Raw genomic sequence first — 18555 nt, forward strand, 5'->3', positions numbered from 1 at the left:
CTGTGACCACTCCCCCTCTCCCTCATCCAGACTGTCACCGGATGAAGGTTCCTGGGCAGACATGGCGTCCTTTTGCTCCTCTCTTTCAAGTCTCTTGACTTCCTCGCTCAATTCGCTGTCTTTAGGATCCTCAGCTGCAAGTGGAGCACCCGGGTCAGAGTTTAGGGTCATTACTCCCTGCCCCCTTTTCCCATGGCGCTGCTCCTGCCGCCTGATATTGGATGGCGGCAGCCTGCTCCTCACCGGTTCCCTGCCTCCTCCGCCTCTGCTGGTCCCTTCACCGGCGAGATTAGTCCCGGCTTTCGCCTGTCCCGCACTCGCCGCTTTCAGGACCGCATTGGCAAAGGAACGCGGACAGCGACTGAACGGGTGACCGAGGTCACCACACAGGTTACACCTAATCCTGCCACAGGTAGCAGCAAGATGGCCGAGGTCCCCACACAGTGCGCATTTCTGGGTGGTACACTGCGCACTGAAGTGTGTGGGGCTGCCGCACCTGTGACAGACCTTAGGCTGCCCCCGGTAGAAAATCAAGATCCTGTCCCTCCCCAAAAATGTTGAGGAAGGGATATGGGTAACGGTGTTTCCTGAAACCTTCAATTTCACCATGAAGGTCCAGGCTCCTGACCAGATACCATGCTCATCGAGGGTCTTCTCGGGAATACCGACGATGTCGCCGTATCGTCCAACCCAGGTGGAGATGTCGACACAGGAAAGTGACTCGTTACTGGTCAAAACGGTCACCTTCCTGACTGAGTTCTGGCGAGATATTGCCACAGCGAGGAAACCCTGCCATTCGGGGCGACCCCGAGCCAGCTCATGGCGAGACCAGAAAAGCTCAAGGCCCTCCGGTCTCACGAAGCTGACATCGAAGTAGGAGGTCCCATAGGGATGGATCAAGGCGAAGATGTCATATGCCACGAAGCCCATCCCCAGCAGGAGCTCAGCAACCTTTGACCGATCAGGACAGGCATCCTTGCTTACCCACTGGAGACGGGCCACGTTCCTACGGTTGCTCCTCTGCCCTGGTGTTGGCAGAGACCAGACAGTCTCTGCCCCTCTATCTCGGAAGGCGGAAAGACCGTGTCTCTCTATCCAGAAAGACAGATCAACCTCCCTCCCCTCTACATTGATGGAACTCTCCCCTCTCCTCAGGGCGTCCAGGAAGCGCTGTTGCAAGTCACCATCCTCAGGGTCACCAGACAAGGGCGCACTACTACCCCCAGCAGTGACAGCTGCTGAATAGCTTGGGGCTGAAGCCCCCGCCACCGCTGGGGGGGCAGCGGGACCACTACCTGCTTCCCCTCCACCAACATCAGTAATGCTCTCCTCATTCACTCCTCCACTACTCCCATCATTTGCAACATCACTACTCCCATCATTTACTCCACCACTGCTCCCATCATTCATTCCACCACTATTCCCACCATTCACTCCACCACTACTCCCATCATTCACTCCACTACTACTCCCATCATTTCCTGCACAGCTGCTTTCATTCTTCTTACCACTGCCACCACTTCCCGTCACTTTTTTTCCAGTATTCTCACCACCATTTGTCCCAGTGTTCTCTGCACCTGCCACAGTCACATCCATTCCTTCCTCACTTGTGTCTGCTAGCTTCTCTGCACTCACACCTGCCGGACCGGGGGAGGGGTGCAGCACCACACTCGATTTCCCTTGATTGGTGCTGACTCTCTGTTGTGTCCTTGGAGCGCCTTGCCCCCCCACTGCAGCAGTTTGCACTTTATTATTTTGGGCCCGCTGCTCGTTGGGGGGCGCCGCCTGCCCCGCACCCACAGACTTCGCAGTCCTGGTGTCATGCTGGGGTGCTGGAGCACTCTGTCCCCCTGTCACAGCAGGGCGCCTCTTGTTCCCTGCAGATGATTTATCCTTTTTCTGTCCTTTTTGGACACGCTGCTCTCCTGTCACAGCTGCGTGCCTGTTCTCCTTTAAGGCGCACTGCGCCCCTGTCACAACAGTGCGCCCTCCTTTCGCCGCACCATGTTCCTCGGACCTGCCCCCCACAGCCCCGGCGTCGGCCGGCTCAGCCGTAGTGAGCAGGGATGGAGTCTGCCCACACCGTCCCCCTTTCGCAACGGCGTGGACACCCACCTCACCCCCCTCAGCCCCGGTGATAACCGGCTTAGCCGCAGAGGGCAGGGAGGGAAACTCCTCGGGGTCCCCTATGTCCGGTGCCGTGAGTACCTCCACAGCCTCGCCCCCTGCACTGTTCCCCGCACAGACGGCAGCACCGCCGGACGTCCTCCTCCTCTCCCCACCTTGCCTATGCCCCGGACCCACTGCAGAGCCCGTGCGTTTAGGTTTGGTGGGGTTTACACAGGAGGTGGTAGGTGTAACATCATCCATCGGTACATATTTGTAACTCACCACCTCCCGTGCGGTCTCCGTCGTCTTCTTCTTCCTCTTCTTGGTTTCCTCTGCTGGCTCGTCCTCACCGAAGGAGAAGCGGTCCAGGTTCACTGGAGACTCCAGCTGTCTGATCTCCTGTAGCAGACCGCCCTCCTCCTCTTCCTCCGCTGACACTCCAGCCTGTGCTGTCGGAGTCCTCTGCCGTGCCGGGAGGCCGCTTCCCTGTTGTCGGCTCTGCGGCTCACTCTCCCGGCTGGTTCCAGCTTGTAGGACTCCAGTCACGACCACATCGGCGTCCTCCTCGTCGCTTAGGACGCCGGCTGGCGGTTCTCCTGAGGTATTTAACCCCTTCATTTCTGAGAACCGCCGCTGGTTCTTAAACCTCTCCAGGAAGGGACCTGCGCTTTTCTCAATCCCCTCCCGGAGGAGCACTAACCGGGCCACCTCATCTCTGAGGGCTCTTAACCTCTGGGAGGTCACAGGTTTCTCTTTGCTAGAGGCTCGGGTGTTCAGGATCCGAGCCTCCCGCAGCTCCTCCTTCAGCCCGGTCAGTGCTTTGCCGGCGTCCTCATACTCACGTAGCATGGCGACCACTCGGGAGGAGAAGGTACTCGTGGACTCGCCGGAGCTCCTCTCCCCCCAGGATGTTCCTGGGCTCTCCTTCCTGGGGCCTGGGGTGCCCCTGTCTCCCTCTCTGGGCGGACGATGAGCCGTCTCAGGGTTGGAGTAGGTGGGTAAGGTTTTCTTCACCCGTCCTGACCTCCTCAGTCCCTCTTGGGCCAGTTGCTGTTGCTGCTGCTCTCTGTCCCCCGCCGGCACAGACCGGGGAACAGAAGCCTGGGAAGCCATGTCGGCCTCCCGGGAAGCCTGCCTCTCCCTGGGGAGAAGAGAGGCAGACTCTGGGCCTCCTGCTGGAAGTCCTGGAGCTCACAATACAGGTGCTGCTCCCAGCAGGGTGTGACTGATTGTGCGCACCTGTCCTCCACACTCAGTCCTGTGTAACACCACAGATAACACAGTGATAACTCTCTGAGTACAGATAATGTAGTAGATGTCACCTGCAGTCCTATGTAACACCACAGAACACAGTGATAACTCTCTGAGTACATATAATGTAGTAGATGTCACCTGCAGTCCTATGTAACACCACAGATAACACAGTGATAACTCTGAGTACATATAATGTAGTAGATGTCACCTGAAGTCCTATGTAACACCACAGATAACACAGTGATAACTCTCTGAGTACAGATAATGGAGTAGATGTCACCTGCAGTCCTATGTAACACCACAGATAACACAGTGATAACTCTCTGAGTACAGGTAATGTAGTAGATGTCACCTGCAGTCCTATGTAACACCACAGATAACGGAGTGATATCTCTCTGAGTACAGATAATGTAGTAGATGTCACCTGCAGTCCTATGTAACACCACAGATAACACAGTGATAACTCTCTGAGTACAGATAATGTAGTAGATGTCACCTGCAGTCCTATGTAACACCACAAATAACAGTGATAACTCTCTGAGTACAGATAATGTAGTAGATGTCGCCTGCAGTCCTATGTAACACCACAGATAACAGTGATAACTCTGAGTACATATAATGTAGTAGATGTCACCTGCAGTCCTATGTAACACCACAGATAACACAGTGATTACTCTCTGAGTACAGATAATGTAGTAGATGTCACCTGCAGTCCTATGTAACACCACAGATAACACAGTGATAACTCTCTGAGTACAGATAATGTATAGATGTCACCTGCAGTCCTATGTAACACCACATATAACACAATGATAACTCTCTGAGTACAGATAATGTAGTAGATGACACCTGCAGTCCTATGTAACACCACAGATAACACAGTGATAACTCTCTGAGTACAGATAATGTAGTAGATGTCACCTGCAGTCCTATGTAACACCACAGATAACACAGTGATAACTCTCTGAGTACAGATAATGTAGTAGATGTCACCTGCAGTCCTATGTAACACCACAGATAACACAGTGATAACTCTCTGAGTACAGATAATGTAGTAGATGACACCTGCAATCCTATGTAACACCTCAGATAACACAGTTAACAGTGCAGGTTTCTTTTAGCAGTGCAGGGGTTAATATGCTCTGTTGAGAGCTCCTGGAAGCTTTCCTGCGTTAAGGCTCTCAGCTGTGCACTGTAAGGGTATGTGCACACGTCCGGATTTCTTGCAGAAATTTCCTGAAGAAAACCGGAAATTTTCTGCAAGAAATCCGCATTTTTTTTTTTTCCGTTTTTTTCGCGGTTTTTTTAGCATTCTGCAAGCGTAATTACCTTGCAGAATGCTAAAGTTTTCCAAGCGATCTGTAGCATCGCTTGGAAAACTGACTGACAAGTTGGTCACACTTGTCAAACATACTGCTTGACAAGTGTGACCAACTTTTTACTATAGATGCTGCTTATGCAGCATCTATAGTAAAAGATAGAATTTTTAAAAATAATTAAAAAAAAAAAAAAAAAAATGCTTATACTCACCTGCAGACCTCAGCGGCGTCCGTTCCGTATAGATGGTGTGTGCGCGCAGGACCTTCCATGACGTCGCGGTCACGTGAGCGGTCACGTGAGCGGTCACATGACCGGTCTCGACCAATCACAGGACAGTGACGTCATCGCAGGTCCTTCACCGCACACCAGCTACAGGAACCGAAGCGGCAGCATGCACCTGAGAGGCGGGAAGACATCGAAGGTGAGTATATCACTATTTTTTATTTTAATTCTTTTTTTTTTATCACTTATATGGTGCCCAGTCCGTGGAGGAGAGTCTCCTCTCCTCCACCCTGGGTACCAACCGCACATAATCTGCTTACTTCCCGCATGGTGGGTACAGCCCCGTGCGGGAAGTAAGCAGATTAATGGACTCCTAGGTGTGCGGAATCCCCGCAATTCCGCATTTTTAATGAACATGTTGCTTTTTTTTCCGCGATGCGATTTTTTTTGCGGAAAAAATTGCAACATTTGCACAAAAAATGCGGAATACACTGTAAATAATAGGAGGCATATGTAAGCGTTTTTTTCGCGTTTTTATCACGTTTTTATAGCGAAAAAACGCGAAAAAAACGCGAAAAATCCTGAACGTGTGCACATGGCCTTAGTCTCTCCCATCTCCTATATAATCTGGATCCTGGCTAGCTCTCATTGTCAGAGCTAGCTTTTGCTGCATGGCTGGATGTTGCTGGTGGTTATTATTTGAGAAGGCGTTTGGTGGATTTATCTGTGACTGTTGCTAGGTTTTGGTGTGTGATAATTCCTTTTCTTCTCCTACTTTGTTTTTACCCCATCCTCAACTCCCCAGTGCAATCCTCTGTTATATGTGTGAGTATATTTCTATGTTTTGGTACTTTCCTTTATCCCTGTTCCTATTACCTTGTTAGTCTGGCTGGTGTATTACGGTACACTACTACTTCCCTCTTCCCTGGGTGGGGAAAGGGTACAGACTGACAGCGGATTCATGAGCTAAGGCAAGGTACGTGGCCCTGATGTCTTTACCATCAGAAGTAATCCAAGGAATAGGGCGAGCTAGGGCGCCCCCTTGTTAGGGACATTGAAGGAGCCCCTGGTCCTGGGACACCCGACAACAGAGTCGTGGCAATATTATTCTAGTACTGGATGATATATTCTACCACTGTATGACAATGTTTTTCTAATACTTTATATATTTTTTTATTATTCTAGCACTGTATGTTGGTATTATGTTAGCAGTGTTTGATGGTATAGCATGAGCGCTTTATGGCTGCATTATATAGCACTATATTACAAAATTATTGTAGCACTATATGACTGTATTCTGTTAGCGCTGTATGACGATATTGTTCTAGCACTGTATGACGGTATTCTGTGGGGTTGCATACTTTGAGCACTGTAGGACAATTTTATATTTTACACTGTATAGCGCTATTATTTATTATTTGAGCACTTATTATTGTCGTTTGTATGACATAGGTTTGGTACATGAGCACAAAACAGTAATTTATGATAAAATAATTCTGCCATATGTCACAAAAGTCAGGAACTTGCAGCTCTCTGTCACCCCCTTACCCTGCTGGCCAATAAGGGTATTTACAGAGGATAAGAGAATGAGCGCATCTGCTCTAATTTATGTAGAATATTGCGGCACGTGATGTGACGGGATGTATATATACCACCGGGTCCTGGTTGGAACATATATATACCTGGATCCAGTCACCATCAAGTCCCCAACACCACATAAATAGGAGAACTATGCTGCCACTACCGACCGCTTATAGGTGGATCGTACACCCATTTGGTAGCGTCTAATTGCGCAGAGTATGTGGCGGATCGCTCATAGAACAAGAAGAACGAAGCTAGCAAATTTATAATTTTACTCTGGAAGAATCAGCAGTATTTACAAAATATACAAACGATATTACAAAAGAGACAAAATACAAATATGCATAAACAGTTATGAAATAAAATGGGATAAAAATACAAAACTTACTAAATCTCAGTCACAGGTATGACGTTTCGATAAAGGGGAGGAGAGGTCCCAAAGAAATGATCCAGTACCACAGCATGGTTTTCAGCTGTCTCTCCTGGCTCTGAATGCATACCAAAGATGGACGTTCCTGTTTTATGCCTTGGCCATAAAACTAAGAACTCCCACTTTGCTGACCTCACATATGGGCTGTTTTCTGGGAGGTACACATAGCGTTTAAAGTTATTGATGACGCCTTTTCTTCCTATCTTTGGCCTGGAAGCTCACAGGCCAAGGTTATTGGCATTATTTTTTCCCTTTTACTGTTCTTTAGAGTCCAAACACGGTATGTCTGTGATTTGCTGGTGGGCAGACATTCATTTCCCAGGTTTCTGATAGCCCTAAATGCTGCAAAACGCTGCCATGCGTAACCCCAAGTGCCCAGATGCTGGAAATCTAATTTTCATGTTTCTGGGATTAATGTGTATTATTGAATTTGACTTTGAGTGTTTTGCTTAGAAGACAAAGAGATTTTTGGAGGGAAAAACGCATTCAGATTTGCTAGTTCCTGGCAGGCAATAAAACTCTGCATTCCAACTGACCATTTGCTTGAAGGGGGGGGGGGAATTCACAGAGAGCGAGAGGGGCCGTGTGTACGATTTGGTCCTACAGAAACCAATGGTGGGAGGAGTAGTAGGCCAGCTCTGGATGTGTTCCCAGAACAATGGAAAATAATTCATATTTTCCTGACACCATACAGTGCAATATATGGTGGCCGTTGCACTGTATAGCATTGATAATTAGACTTTTGTTTGGAAACCTTACCTGGCAGTGATAATTATGGTACACGATGGTATTAGGTAGGAAATGGCACCCTGTGAGTGTGAAGCGGACAGCCCAGTGGTGGCACCGTGTGATTGCAGAGTGGATAGCCCAGCGGTGGCATTGTGTGAGCACGAAGTGTACAGACCAGCAGTGGCACCGTGTGAGCATGGAGTGAACCGCCCAGCGGTGGTACTGTGTGAGCGCAGAGTGGATAGGCCAGCAGTGGCACTGTGTGAGCGCGGAGTGTACATCCCAGCAGTGGCACCATGTGAGCGGAGAGTGGACAACCCAGCGGTAGCCCCATGTGAGCGTGGAGTGGACAGCGCAGCGGCGGCACCGTGACGTGACATGTCACCTCTGATGAGAACCGTCCTCTTGTTTGTTCTCCGACATCTCATTCATTATGAGGGAGACAAAAGATAATGTCATGACGCCGCGCTGCTGTCACCAAAGGACACGCTGCCCGCTGGAGATGCCATTGTTTTAGGAAATTAAACGTTTCCACATTCTAACATGACATTAATATCTGCACCTCGTCCTGACAAAGCATCAACAAGTGACCCCGCTCAATGTGTAATTGTGGGGGTCTACCAGAATAGATAGATAGATAGATAGATAGATAGATAGATAGATAGATAATAAATAATATATAGATAGATAATAGTCGCCTGCGGTACCTCCGTTGCTAACCATTTGTTTTTGGTTTCCTGTAGGTTATGGACATGCTGCTCCCAGCACAGATGGAGGCAAAGTCTTCTGCATGTTCTACGCCCTCCTGGGCATCCCGCTCACTTTGGTCATGTTCCAGAGCCTGGGTGAGAGGATTAACACTCTTGTCAGGTATCTACTGTACCGTATCAAGAAGTGCCTTGGAATGAGACGGGCTGAAGTGTCTATGGCCAACATGGTCATCATCGGCTTCTTCTCCTGCATCAGCACCCTGTGCATCGGAGCCGCAGCATTCTCATACTATGAGCAGTGGAGCTTTTTCCATGCCTATTATTACTGCTTTATAACTCTCACCACCATTGGATTTGGAGACTATGTTGCCCTCCAGAAAGACGCTGCTCTCCAAAACAAGCCCCAGTATGTTGCCTTTAGCTTTGTGTACATCTTAACGGGACTGACTGTCATCGGAGCTTTTCTCAACTTGGTGGTTCTTCGATTCATGACCATGAATGCGGAGGATGAAAAACGAGATGCCGAACATCGGGCATTACTGAACAGAAATGGACCCTCCAGCATACATACCACTGACACCAGTTCTTCGACGGGTGGATTTCGAAATGTGTATGCTGAGGTTCTTCACTTCCAGTCCATGTGTTCTTGCTTGTGGTACAAAAGTAGGGAAAAACTACAATATTCTATTCCCATGATCATCCCCAGGGATCTGTCTACTTCGGATACCTGTGTAGAACAGAACCTCCACTCCCCTGGTAGATACATGGGCACATCATCCAATGGATGTATCTGTAACAACGAACATTCTGCCATCAGCTCTGTATCCACCGGACTGCACAGTCTCTCTGCTTTTCGAGGACTCATGAAGCGGAGAAGTTCTGTGTAGTCCTCATTGAGACTTTGAATAACAAAATGCCTACTGAAATCAGAGTATCACAGAAATGGACAGTGCTCTTTATTTTCATAAAAATTGACCCATCACGTTGAGTGGATTTAGGTCACCATGAGCTGAGATAATAGTCGTAACCTTGGGAGATCATGTGTCAAAGTGTTCATGAAAGTAAATTAAAAAGCAAAAAGTTTAGCACTCGAAGAATTCAGATTATGTTGTCCTAATATGTCTATTTAGATGTCTTTACATTGCAATTCTGTGCCAAAATTAAATTTACCAATTCTAAAATTTCCAGCTTTTACATTTTTCTAAATCTTAAAAAAAAAAAAAAATCAGAAGATCTTCATATATGGGCACAGATGGGCAAGATGTTGAAATGACACTATTGATTCATGACCTCCCCATTGTTTCTCATCCCAGGTTGATGCCATCAGATAGGAGAAGGCTTGGTCGAAGCTTGGTTATGACCTCTGCATTGAGCATTGTTGATGGATCTGCCCAATCGGCACTCACTGCTATTTCAATACATTCACCTTAAGTATGTTGGCTATATCTATTTTACGATCTGTCATGCATTACCTTCGAGGTTACATTTCGAGACTTCAGCTTCAATCATGAATGAAACTAAGTTGTCCATTTTGGGTCAAGCACATCTAGTGTGAAATTCTTAATGCCTATTGTTCTAGTTTTGAGCCATCTTCACTCAACTCTTTCACGGTGGCATGGAGAAATGTTCTGGCCCTACGACAGAACAATGTTTTTGTTTGGAGGTAGATAATTCGATCCTGCATGCAGCATGTGTATGCAATGCCAGTCTGATAAGAAGAATCCCAGGGCTACTTGACTTATTATTTTTTCACTTGTAATATAAGTATTACACCTTTTCGGTATTCTTAGCAAATGCCATATCGTTGTACACAAAACCTTGTGTTAAACGGTTTTTGTACATTTTTGCATATAGATGATAGACATGGAGATTAGATGGGTCTGTAACGCACAACTTTACTGACCCCAAAAATAGATATTTGTAATCTTCAGAATTAGGAACAGATGCTCAGGGAGAGATGGAACAATGTGCAATTCTAGAATGAGAAGAAACCTCCAAAAATGCAATATCTGGTAGAAACATAACCTAATTGTTAGTTGTATAACAGGGGAAGTTGTGGTCTAACTGTACTCATGAGACAAATCTAAATTTCTAGAGTGCTTAATCTTAAAATGATGGCATACTAAGAAGTATCACCATCTCCTATGGTAGAGTTGTCTTCTCAGTGTCCTTCACAGTTCCTTTATATCATCTTGCAGGAAGGGGGAAGTCAAAATGGTCCAGTGTGGAATGATTCTTGTCACTAGAGCTATTATCTTAATATCTTCCTCAAACATGGTCCAAATCTTGACTTTATCAAGGGTTGAATTTTTAGTTAAGCAATAGGCACCAACTGTGCTACAAGCTGAAGGTTTATGGTGAGCTTTCACATATGGTCATCTCATGCATATCATTTAAGATCAACATAGAAGAATATTTGGCTAAGAGTGATCCAAAATGTAATGTTTTTGAGGATTTTGGGAAAACATAACTAGATACTATCCAAGATACTACTGATGATCTGCTACATTTCGGAGGAAAATTATTTGCGCAAATTTTTTTTAGTAAAAAACACAATTTTGTTGGGTTGAGCATTAAGTAACCATCCATGCTCCAAGCTGAAGGTCTATGGTGGTCTTTCACATGTATATGGTTACCTCATACATGTCAAGCTGGTCATGATGAAGAACATTTGGCTATGAGTGATCTTAAATGTAATGTTTCTGGGAATATAGGAAAGCAAAACTTGAAACTTTACATGAAAATGATGATGATCTACTACATTTCAGAGGAAAACCATTTAGTGAAAGGTATTTTTTTCAACAAACATTATTTTTATGGGTTGAAACATTGACCAAGTATTAGGCAACCAACCATGCTCCAAGCTGAAGGTCTTTGGCGGTCTTTCTTGACATGCTATGGTCACTTCATACATATGAAGGGAGACTTATAGTGGCCACAGACAAGACTATTTGGTCACGAATGATCTGAACCGTAATGTTTCTGGGGATACAAGAAAACACAGATACTTTCCATAACACCAATGAAAATCTTCTCCATTTCAGAGAAGGACTTTTCCGTCAAAGCCACAAACACAATTTTATGGATACCCACGGTTATAGTAAATACATAGAGTTACCACACCTTGCTTATGGAAAAATGTCAAGTTGTTTAATGGATAAAGGTAATAATGGAAGCTAACAAAATCATTAGACCTTTCAGAAAATAGAAAAATGTTTTGGCAAATTGCTCAGACTGATTTAAAAAAATCCAAAAAATGATTCCTTACCGACCCCTACCTCATCCGGGAAGACAACTACCAAGTCTACTTCCTGGTCCTGTTTCGATACACAGGAAAAGATCCTAAATGGCTGCCCATAATAAGGGACCCACCTCAACCAGTGAGTGGCTGGGTGGCATTTCGTGCCATTTCCTGTTTTGCATGATGAGACCACCCAAGTCGTACCGGAACAGGTGTTTTTAGGGGGTGTGAGAATCTGTACTTTTGGTGTTTTTTCAAACACTCTGAGCATCTTGACAAATGTATTTCCCCATTGGACAACGCCTTCAGCCCTATACATACCCCAACCATATACCTTACTCAAATTCTTGAACAGAACCATATACCTTAGTTCTATGTTGTGAGCCTAACTAATTTAACCCTATGTCATAGCTCTTTCCAAAAACGTAACCTCTACATTCGAGCCCTGACACTAAATCCAAACCCTCGGCCCTAGCTCTAACCCTTTACCCCATCCTACCCTTTGTATTTCAAGACTGCATATTTGTTATTAGGATTAGGTATTTTAGTATTTTGAGCTGATTTTTGCATGACATCCAGCAATATCACTCAGATGACTGTTGGTTCACATAATGGATGCCTTTATGTTCCAGTAGTGTACATTTTATGTTAGAAAACTTATGTCTTGTTCTGGGGCAGACCATAATTATTCTGTCCCTAGAGCACCATAAGTTAGAAATTAGTTCACGTTATGGAAAAGTTCTGATTATGGTTTCCACCATCGTTTGGGGTTTTCTTTATCCCTTTCTTGTAATGTGTACACTCCACTATCCTCTCACAATCTACAATGATCTGCATTGTGCACGCCCCTGAGGTTCCTTTAACCTGATGTTTCCCTCTTATTTTACTTTTTACCATTCAATAACAATAAACAATCACTCATATTCTAATCATGTAAAACCATAACCTTAAGTGTAGCATTAATAATGTGAATCAAAAAGTACAATTTGTCCTTATCAAGCTTATTTAGGTATAGAAAATATATGTTGTGGTCAAGAAATCTGTAAATGACGTAGAAACACAGCCTAGTGCTACGGGATGGCTCACGAACAGTATGAGTCCCTCTTAACTGGGCCACATCCTCATCATTACAGATCTTGTGAACCTATCCTGGTCTCAATCCTATTCGCAAAGGCAGAAAATCATAAGGCAAAATGGCCAAATACTCTGGAACCTACCCCAAGATGTTTAGGGGCTTCATCATCCTCTCTTTCTGTTTAGACTAAGAAACTAGAAAATGCTGAATGAAGCTGATCAAAAAAGATCAGCTTCATTCAGCATTTTCTAGCTACCTCACTGGCTGTCACTATTGATGCAGAGATCACTCTAAATGACTGTTTAGTGATCCTATGGGAAGACATGAAGAGGTGGATATGCCTCTGAATGGCTCTTCCTTTGACGTCTTTCTGAGGTTGGTCACCTCCATAACTTTTAGGGAATGTAGCCATGGCCATGCTCCATCATCTCTCCTGCATGTAGTTCTGATCCATCTTATTTTTTGCCCGCATCCTCCACCAATCAGGATAATATAGGTCAGGTGGTAGTGCAGGAACTATAACTTTTCATCTGTATTTGCGCAAATGTAAACTCATCAGAATTGTTTGAAGCTGTTTAAAGCTCCACCGATAATCACAGTTGACCCTCTATGCAATGATTGGAAAAATCTGCCTTTTCGCGTGCTTCTGTGCCTGTCTTTCCAAATGCAGGAAATTTTCTAATTATTAGTTTCTATTACAGAGTAGCAACTTTATTACCAAACGACTTTCCTTCATGAATTCATTAAGCTTCTCGGGCTCCGAGTCGTGTATCCTGCTTCCCTTCCATTGTTTCTTCAAACAATTACATTAAACAATTATTCGAATAGCCGGAGACCCGTAATCATGAGGACAAGACAACTGTAGTCTGCCTAATGTGATCAGCATGCTAGTATGATCTGTTATTTACAGAGACACTCGGGATCGTGCGTGGAGCGCAGCTCTGCAGTATTCACATTGGAGTCACATCGCAATGAGGCCGAAGGAGTTGACTTGAGTAGGACATACACGGGTGAAGACGTTGCCCTTAAACTGTCTTTGACAATCACTTAATCAGCTCACGTCCCTGTGAAATTTTGAAAGGCAACAATTGATTTCCTAAGAGCTTTAATGAAATTTGATGGATTCCAACAATTCCACAAGTCAAACGTTTGTGTCTTCTCCTTCCACCCAGGAAAACACTCAATGCACAATACACTCAACACAATCTCAAACTATACGTAGATGAAGAAAACTATCCTCCTGTATAGTAATCTTATATCCTTTCATTAATGCAACCTTCCATGGAAGATAGAAAGTACATAGAAGATCAGGGAAAGGATACTCCTCAACCCACCTACAGTGTTGGTGTAGGCCACCAAAGACTAGAGATCAACCACCAAGACCTTTCATTGAGCGATGACCATCTCGACAGAGGTCCTGTGGGCCCTACAGAGGTCCTGGAACCCTACAGAGGTCATGTTGGCCAGGCAAGCTCTGAAAAAGGTTCAGATTAGTTGAAACTAAACTCCACATACAGTTACCCACTAAACCTTAAAGGTGGCCATACACAGATTAACAATGCCTCAAGCAGTGCGGGACTGGACCACCATTAGATATGGATCATGGACCATGTGTTAGATGTTTAGATGACATTCATTCGGTAAAACGATTGATGTTCAAGCTGTCCAAACTTTTTTCTCATGGGCGATTTGCTGAAAGTTACTTGTAAGAATGGTCAATGAAAAGATTAATAGTATATTATATTGTCCATGTAATGTCATGCAACAGTGAGGACAACTGACCGCAATCAAATGATGACACAATTGCTAAATTTAAGTCATGTTTGATCTCGGGGTGGATGAGACAAAATTTCTTTAGGTAGAATGGAAATTCCATCATCTACGAGCTGTGAATGTGCCAGATGGATTGACTCCCATTTTTACCAATTTCCTGAACCCATGGAATGAACCCATTGTGCCCGATTCATGATTGCGTTTGCGCCAAGTTTTTTGTGTAGTTTTTCCTGTTCTTTTAAGTTCCTCCAATTTTGAAGTCTATTTTCTACTTACTCATATGTTCTTTTTTTCTCCTCTCCCCATGTGGGCATGATTTTTTTAATCCAGGTGTTTGCGACTGATTCAATACTTTCGAATTTTTCAAAAATTGCTAAATTTTTGCGCAGATGTGCTCCAGTCCTCCCAAAGTGATTTTTTTTTTTACACCAGAAATATTAGAGCAAATGTTAAGAGTTGCTAGGAACATTTTAACAGAACGTGACCTTTTGTTCCAAAAAGGTAAAAATCAAAAAAGGAGCATTTTTCATTTTGTGCTTTATTCATGAACCCGTGTGCTCCTTTTTAAAGAATGTGCCACCAAAAAATGGTAATGGATACCAAAAGTAATTTAAAAAGTCACTTAAAAAAGAACAGCAACTGAAAACAGCTAATGATTACCAAAAGACCAAAATAATAGTCACTTGAATAAAAAACAGCAATTGAAAACTGTTAATTAGTGATGAGCGAACGTGCTGGGATAAGGTGTTATCGGAGCATTCTCATGCACTGAGTGTCTTCGGCGTGCTCGAAAAATATGTTCTAGACACCTTGGCTGCATGTCTTGCGGTCTGTTAGATAATCCGTGCATGTGTTCCCACTGTCGAACAGCCGCGAGACCTTCAGCCACCGGGACTCGAACATTTTATTTGAGCACTCCAAAGACACTCGGTTAGCACACGAGCATGCACGGAGAACACCTTATCCAAGCACATTCGCTCTTCACTACTGGTAATGAATACAAAAAGTCCAAAATAAAGTACCGTAGTCATGATCTGAAGATGTAGGTCATGGTGAAGTGACTGCAATCTCTTCTGTCAGACTTGAATTCCTTTTGGACATGCTTAAAAAAATTTCCAAACCTCTCATTACTATCACTACAATTCTGAAATTTAGCAAATGGTCCAAAATTTTCGACATGGATCCAAACAATACAGTTGAACTTATTTTTGATGATATTGTTATAATTCTCAATAGCAAATCGTTTTGGGTTGAGGTACACATGTTGCTTTCAGTGTCGAACCTTGGTGCCCCCTGACTCTTTTCCTACATAAGAAGTCTGTGGTACTATAAATGGTACATAGTAGTTGGGAGGATACTGGGAAAAAATTGTCCAAAATGATCTTGGAGTTTCACATTTTTTTAATTTCTTTTTGTATTGATGTGAAATAGATGGAAAAAAAACGAGACACATCGAATTGGCCCTTGATGGATTTCTTGGTGATCTGGCTAACTATGCTCTACATGTTATAGACAGAAGCCCTTGTCTTAGTGTTAAACGTATTTGGTTTAAACATCTCCATTGAACTGACATCATCTGCTAATTAATAAACTAATAATTTTGGCAAATCACCTCCTCTGAACTGGAGGTGGTCGCATAACAAAACTTTGGAGCGTTAGCACCAGTTTTCACAGTGCTATGTTGTTCTACTGTCTTCTCCCCTAGAAGTGCCAATGACCATCTTATGGTCCTTGAATTATTGACCAGTTGCTATGGTTGGATCTACCTTGGGCTATAGGGATACCACCATATGAGACACGATATGTAGGGTAGATATGAGATTCTGGAACATGAACATTTATTAGCCTAAAGTTATTGAATAATTTCCTTCCAAACATTGGAGACAAGTCTGAAAATGACCGAAGAACATTAATGAGATTACGAAGCACAGATCCCCATTAACAGCAGACCTTCAATATTTAAACCACTTTTTTTTACCACTTTTTTGGCCAATTCTACCTTAAACAATGACTCTCTGGAGTTCAGTCTATGGTGAAATGTATTGAGAGAAAGGTTGAAGTCCAGTTATGTCAATGTTGGGTTGGAGTCCCAAGGAGAACGTACACATTAGATATTAGAAATTGGTTGATGGTGGAAAAACCATCTTCTGGGAAACAACCGTTCCAGCCATTCCCATTTTTGTTGATAGTGGGATTGCACAGGAGCTCAAAGTGGCCGTATATTTAACAACTCGCCGTGTGAGAGACGGCCAATGTGTTGGCAGAAGTGGCATTAGTTATTGAGGTACAAAAGATCTTTTCTATGAAAACGGTTGACTGAAAATAACTAACATGGCTGTGGCCAGCCTTGTTCCACCCGGTCGGTTAATTGGCTAGAAGTGATTGTTCATTGTTGAATTTTATCCAACACTTGTTACGGTTGATGTAATCCATTTTTATCTAGTCTAATTTGTTCAGACACCTTTAAGATGATGGTGCCCCCATCCGCCTTAATTTATGGTAGACATTATCCGAGGTTTATTGATACCTATAACATAATTATCTTTCCTTTCGATGATCTACATTGATGTTGAAGATTTTATATTTAAATGCCAGATGAAGACATCATCTCATCTGACTTATTTATGACAAATGCTTGTTCTATTGAATAAAGATTAAGAAAAGAGCGACTAATTGTCTCAGGTCAACATACGTCCCTTAAGCGCTTCACCCTTGGCCCGTGGCTTTCCTCTTCCACCTGTGTTGTGTACAGTGTTCCCACTCTGCATACATGCTCCACTCTATGTCCTGTGTCCCTTCTTTAGATACCAAACCAGTTGAGTTCACTGGAAAGTATTTTGCTCTGCCATAGGCTAAAATGCTGGGAGACCGCCCATGAGGAGCCACTTGTTACAAATAAGGCGTGAATGGAGCTGTCAACACCATATTGTTTTGTTAACCACCCCAATATAGAGAAAACCTGACTGTAGGCACATTTTTTATGAACCCCAAGATCCGACACTGTCTCATCAGCCCATGTTTCACACCATTGTACTTATCAGGACAAAGATCACCACAACATCTTCTCCACGTAGCAGCCATGTAGGTCATTGTCGGCAACCTCATCCACCGGCAGGACTTTTTCTCAATACTTGACTCAATGTACTGTAAATAGACGTAGATATAACGTATATATATATATATATACTGCTTTCACTGCTTGTGTACAGATAACGTCCCCTATACATATCTATAAATATATTAATTTGTAAGATATTGCCTCTATAAATGAAGGATCCTGTGAAATATGTATAAGATTTGTTAACGCCGAGTGCGTCACTTAACTCAAGGAGATATAAATAATGTCTAAGAAGGAGCCGCGAAGGTTCCCGATGCCAAAGTATCTTTATACTACTGATGATTTTCCATAGAGAAGGAAATAAAGACTGTTTTGAAACTTGTATATGGTGTGCTCTATCTGGTGGTGATGGGACGTGGGTGGGAGCGGTTGTGGGGGTCTTATAGCCATTAGTGTTGTATACAAATGGAGACAACATAACTGTAGAGAATATCTCAAAGGACACGACTGAAATCTATAGAAACAATGTGTCATGATCCATTGTATGAAACATTACGGTGGAATTCTGTCCAAGAACCTAGAGGAGACAATATGTCCTGACTATAGCACCATGCACAGCGTCTACGGCCCCTCAGTACAGAGGCGCAGGCTAGGAGTCTGTTCACACAGGCTTCATGCACATCACACTGCTATGAAGTGGATGCCTCAGGCAATGTTCAGACCGATGCTTGGCCACGTGCTCTCCCTGTGGGAAACATTCAACACATGAGCTAGTGCTCACGGGAGCCATTTCCCATCATCCTCGGGTCCATACGAAAAGCATTTACAGCACCCGCTAACCTGGTCCAATTACCAGATGAAACTAGTGATTGGAAACAGCAGGGAATCCCTGCACCTGTCAGCGTAGGAGACGGGCACATCCGCAATTACAGGCAGGACTGATCCTACAAAAATCAGCGGCAGGGTGACCTTATCATAACAAAGAGATGATGCAGTCACCGTGTACATATATTACATTACTGATCCTATATTAAACTCCAGAGCTGCACTCAC

At 44.2% G+C, this 18555-nt stretch overlaps 1 protein-coding gene across 1 annotated transcript in view; it reads left to right on the top strand.

Moving 5' to 3' along the window:
• Positions 1-17879, top strand: part of KCNK3 (potassium two pore domain channel subfamily K member 3) — a 156128-nt gene extending 138249 nt beyond the window's left edge. Inside the window, exon 2 of the mRNA XM_077291801.1 lies at positions 8389-17879. Coding sequence (XP_077147916.1) covers positions 8389-9242 — 854 coding nt within the window. The 3' untranslated portion in view covers positions 9243-17879. The remainder of the gene's footprint in view (positions 1-8388) is intronic.
• The last annotated feature ends 676 nt before the right edge of the window (positions 17880-18555 follow it).

This window comes from Ranitomeya variabilis, chromosome 2, assembly GCF_051348905.1.
Source record: "Ranitomeya variabilis isolate aRanVar5 chromosome 2, aRanVar5.hap1, whole genome shotgun sequence".
NCBI lineage: Eukaryota > Metazoa > Chordata > Amphibia > Anura > Dendrobatidae > Ranitomeya > Ranitomeya variabilis.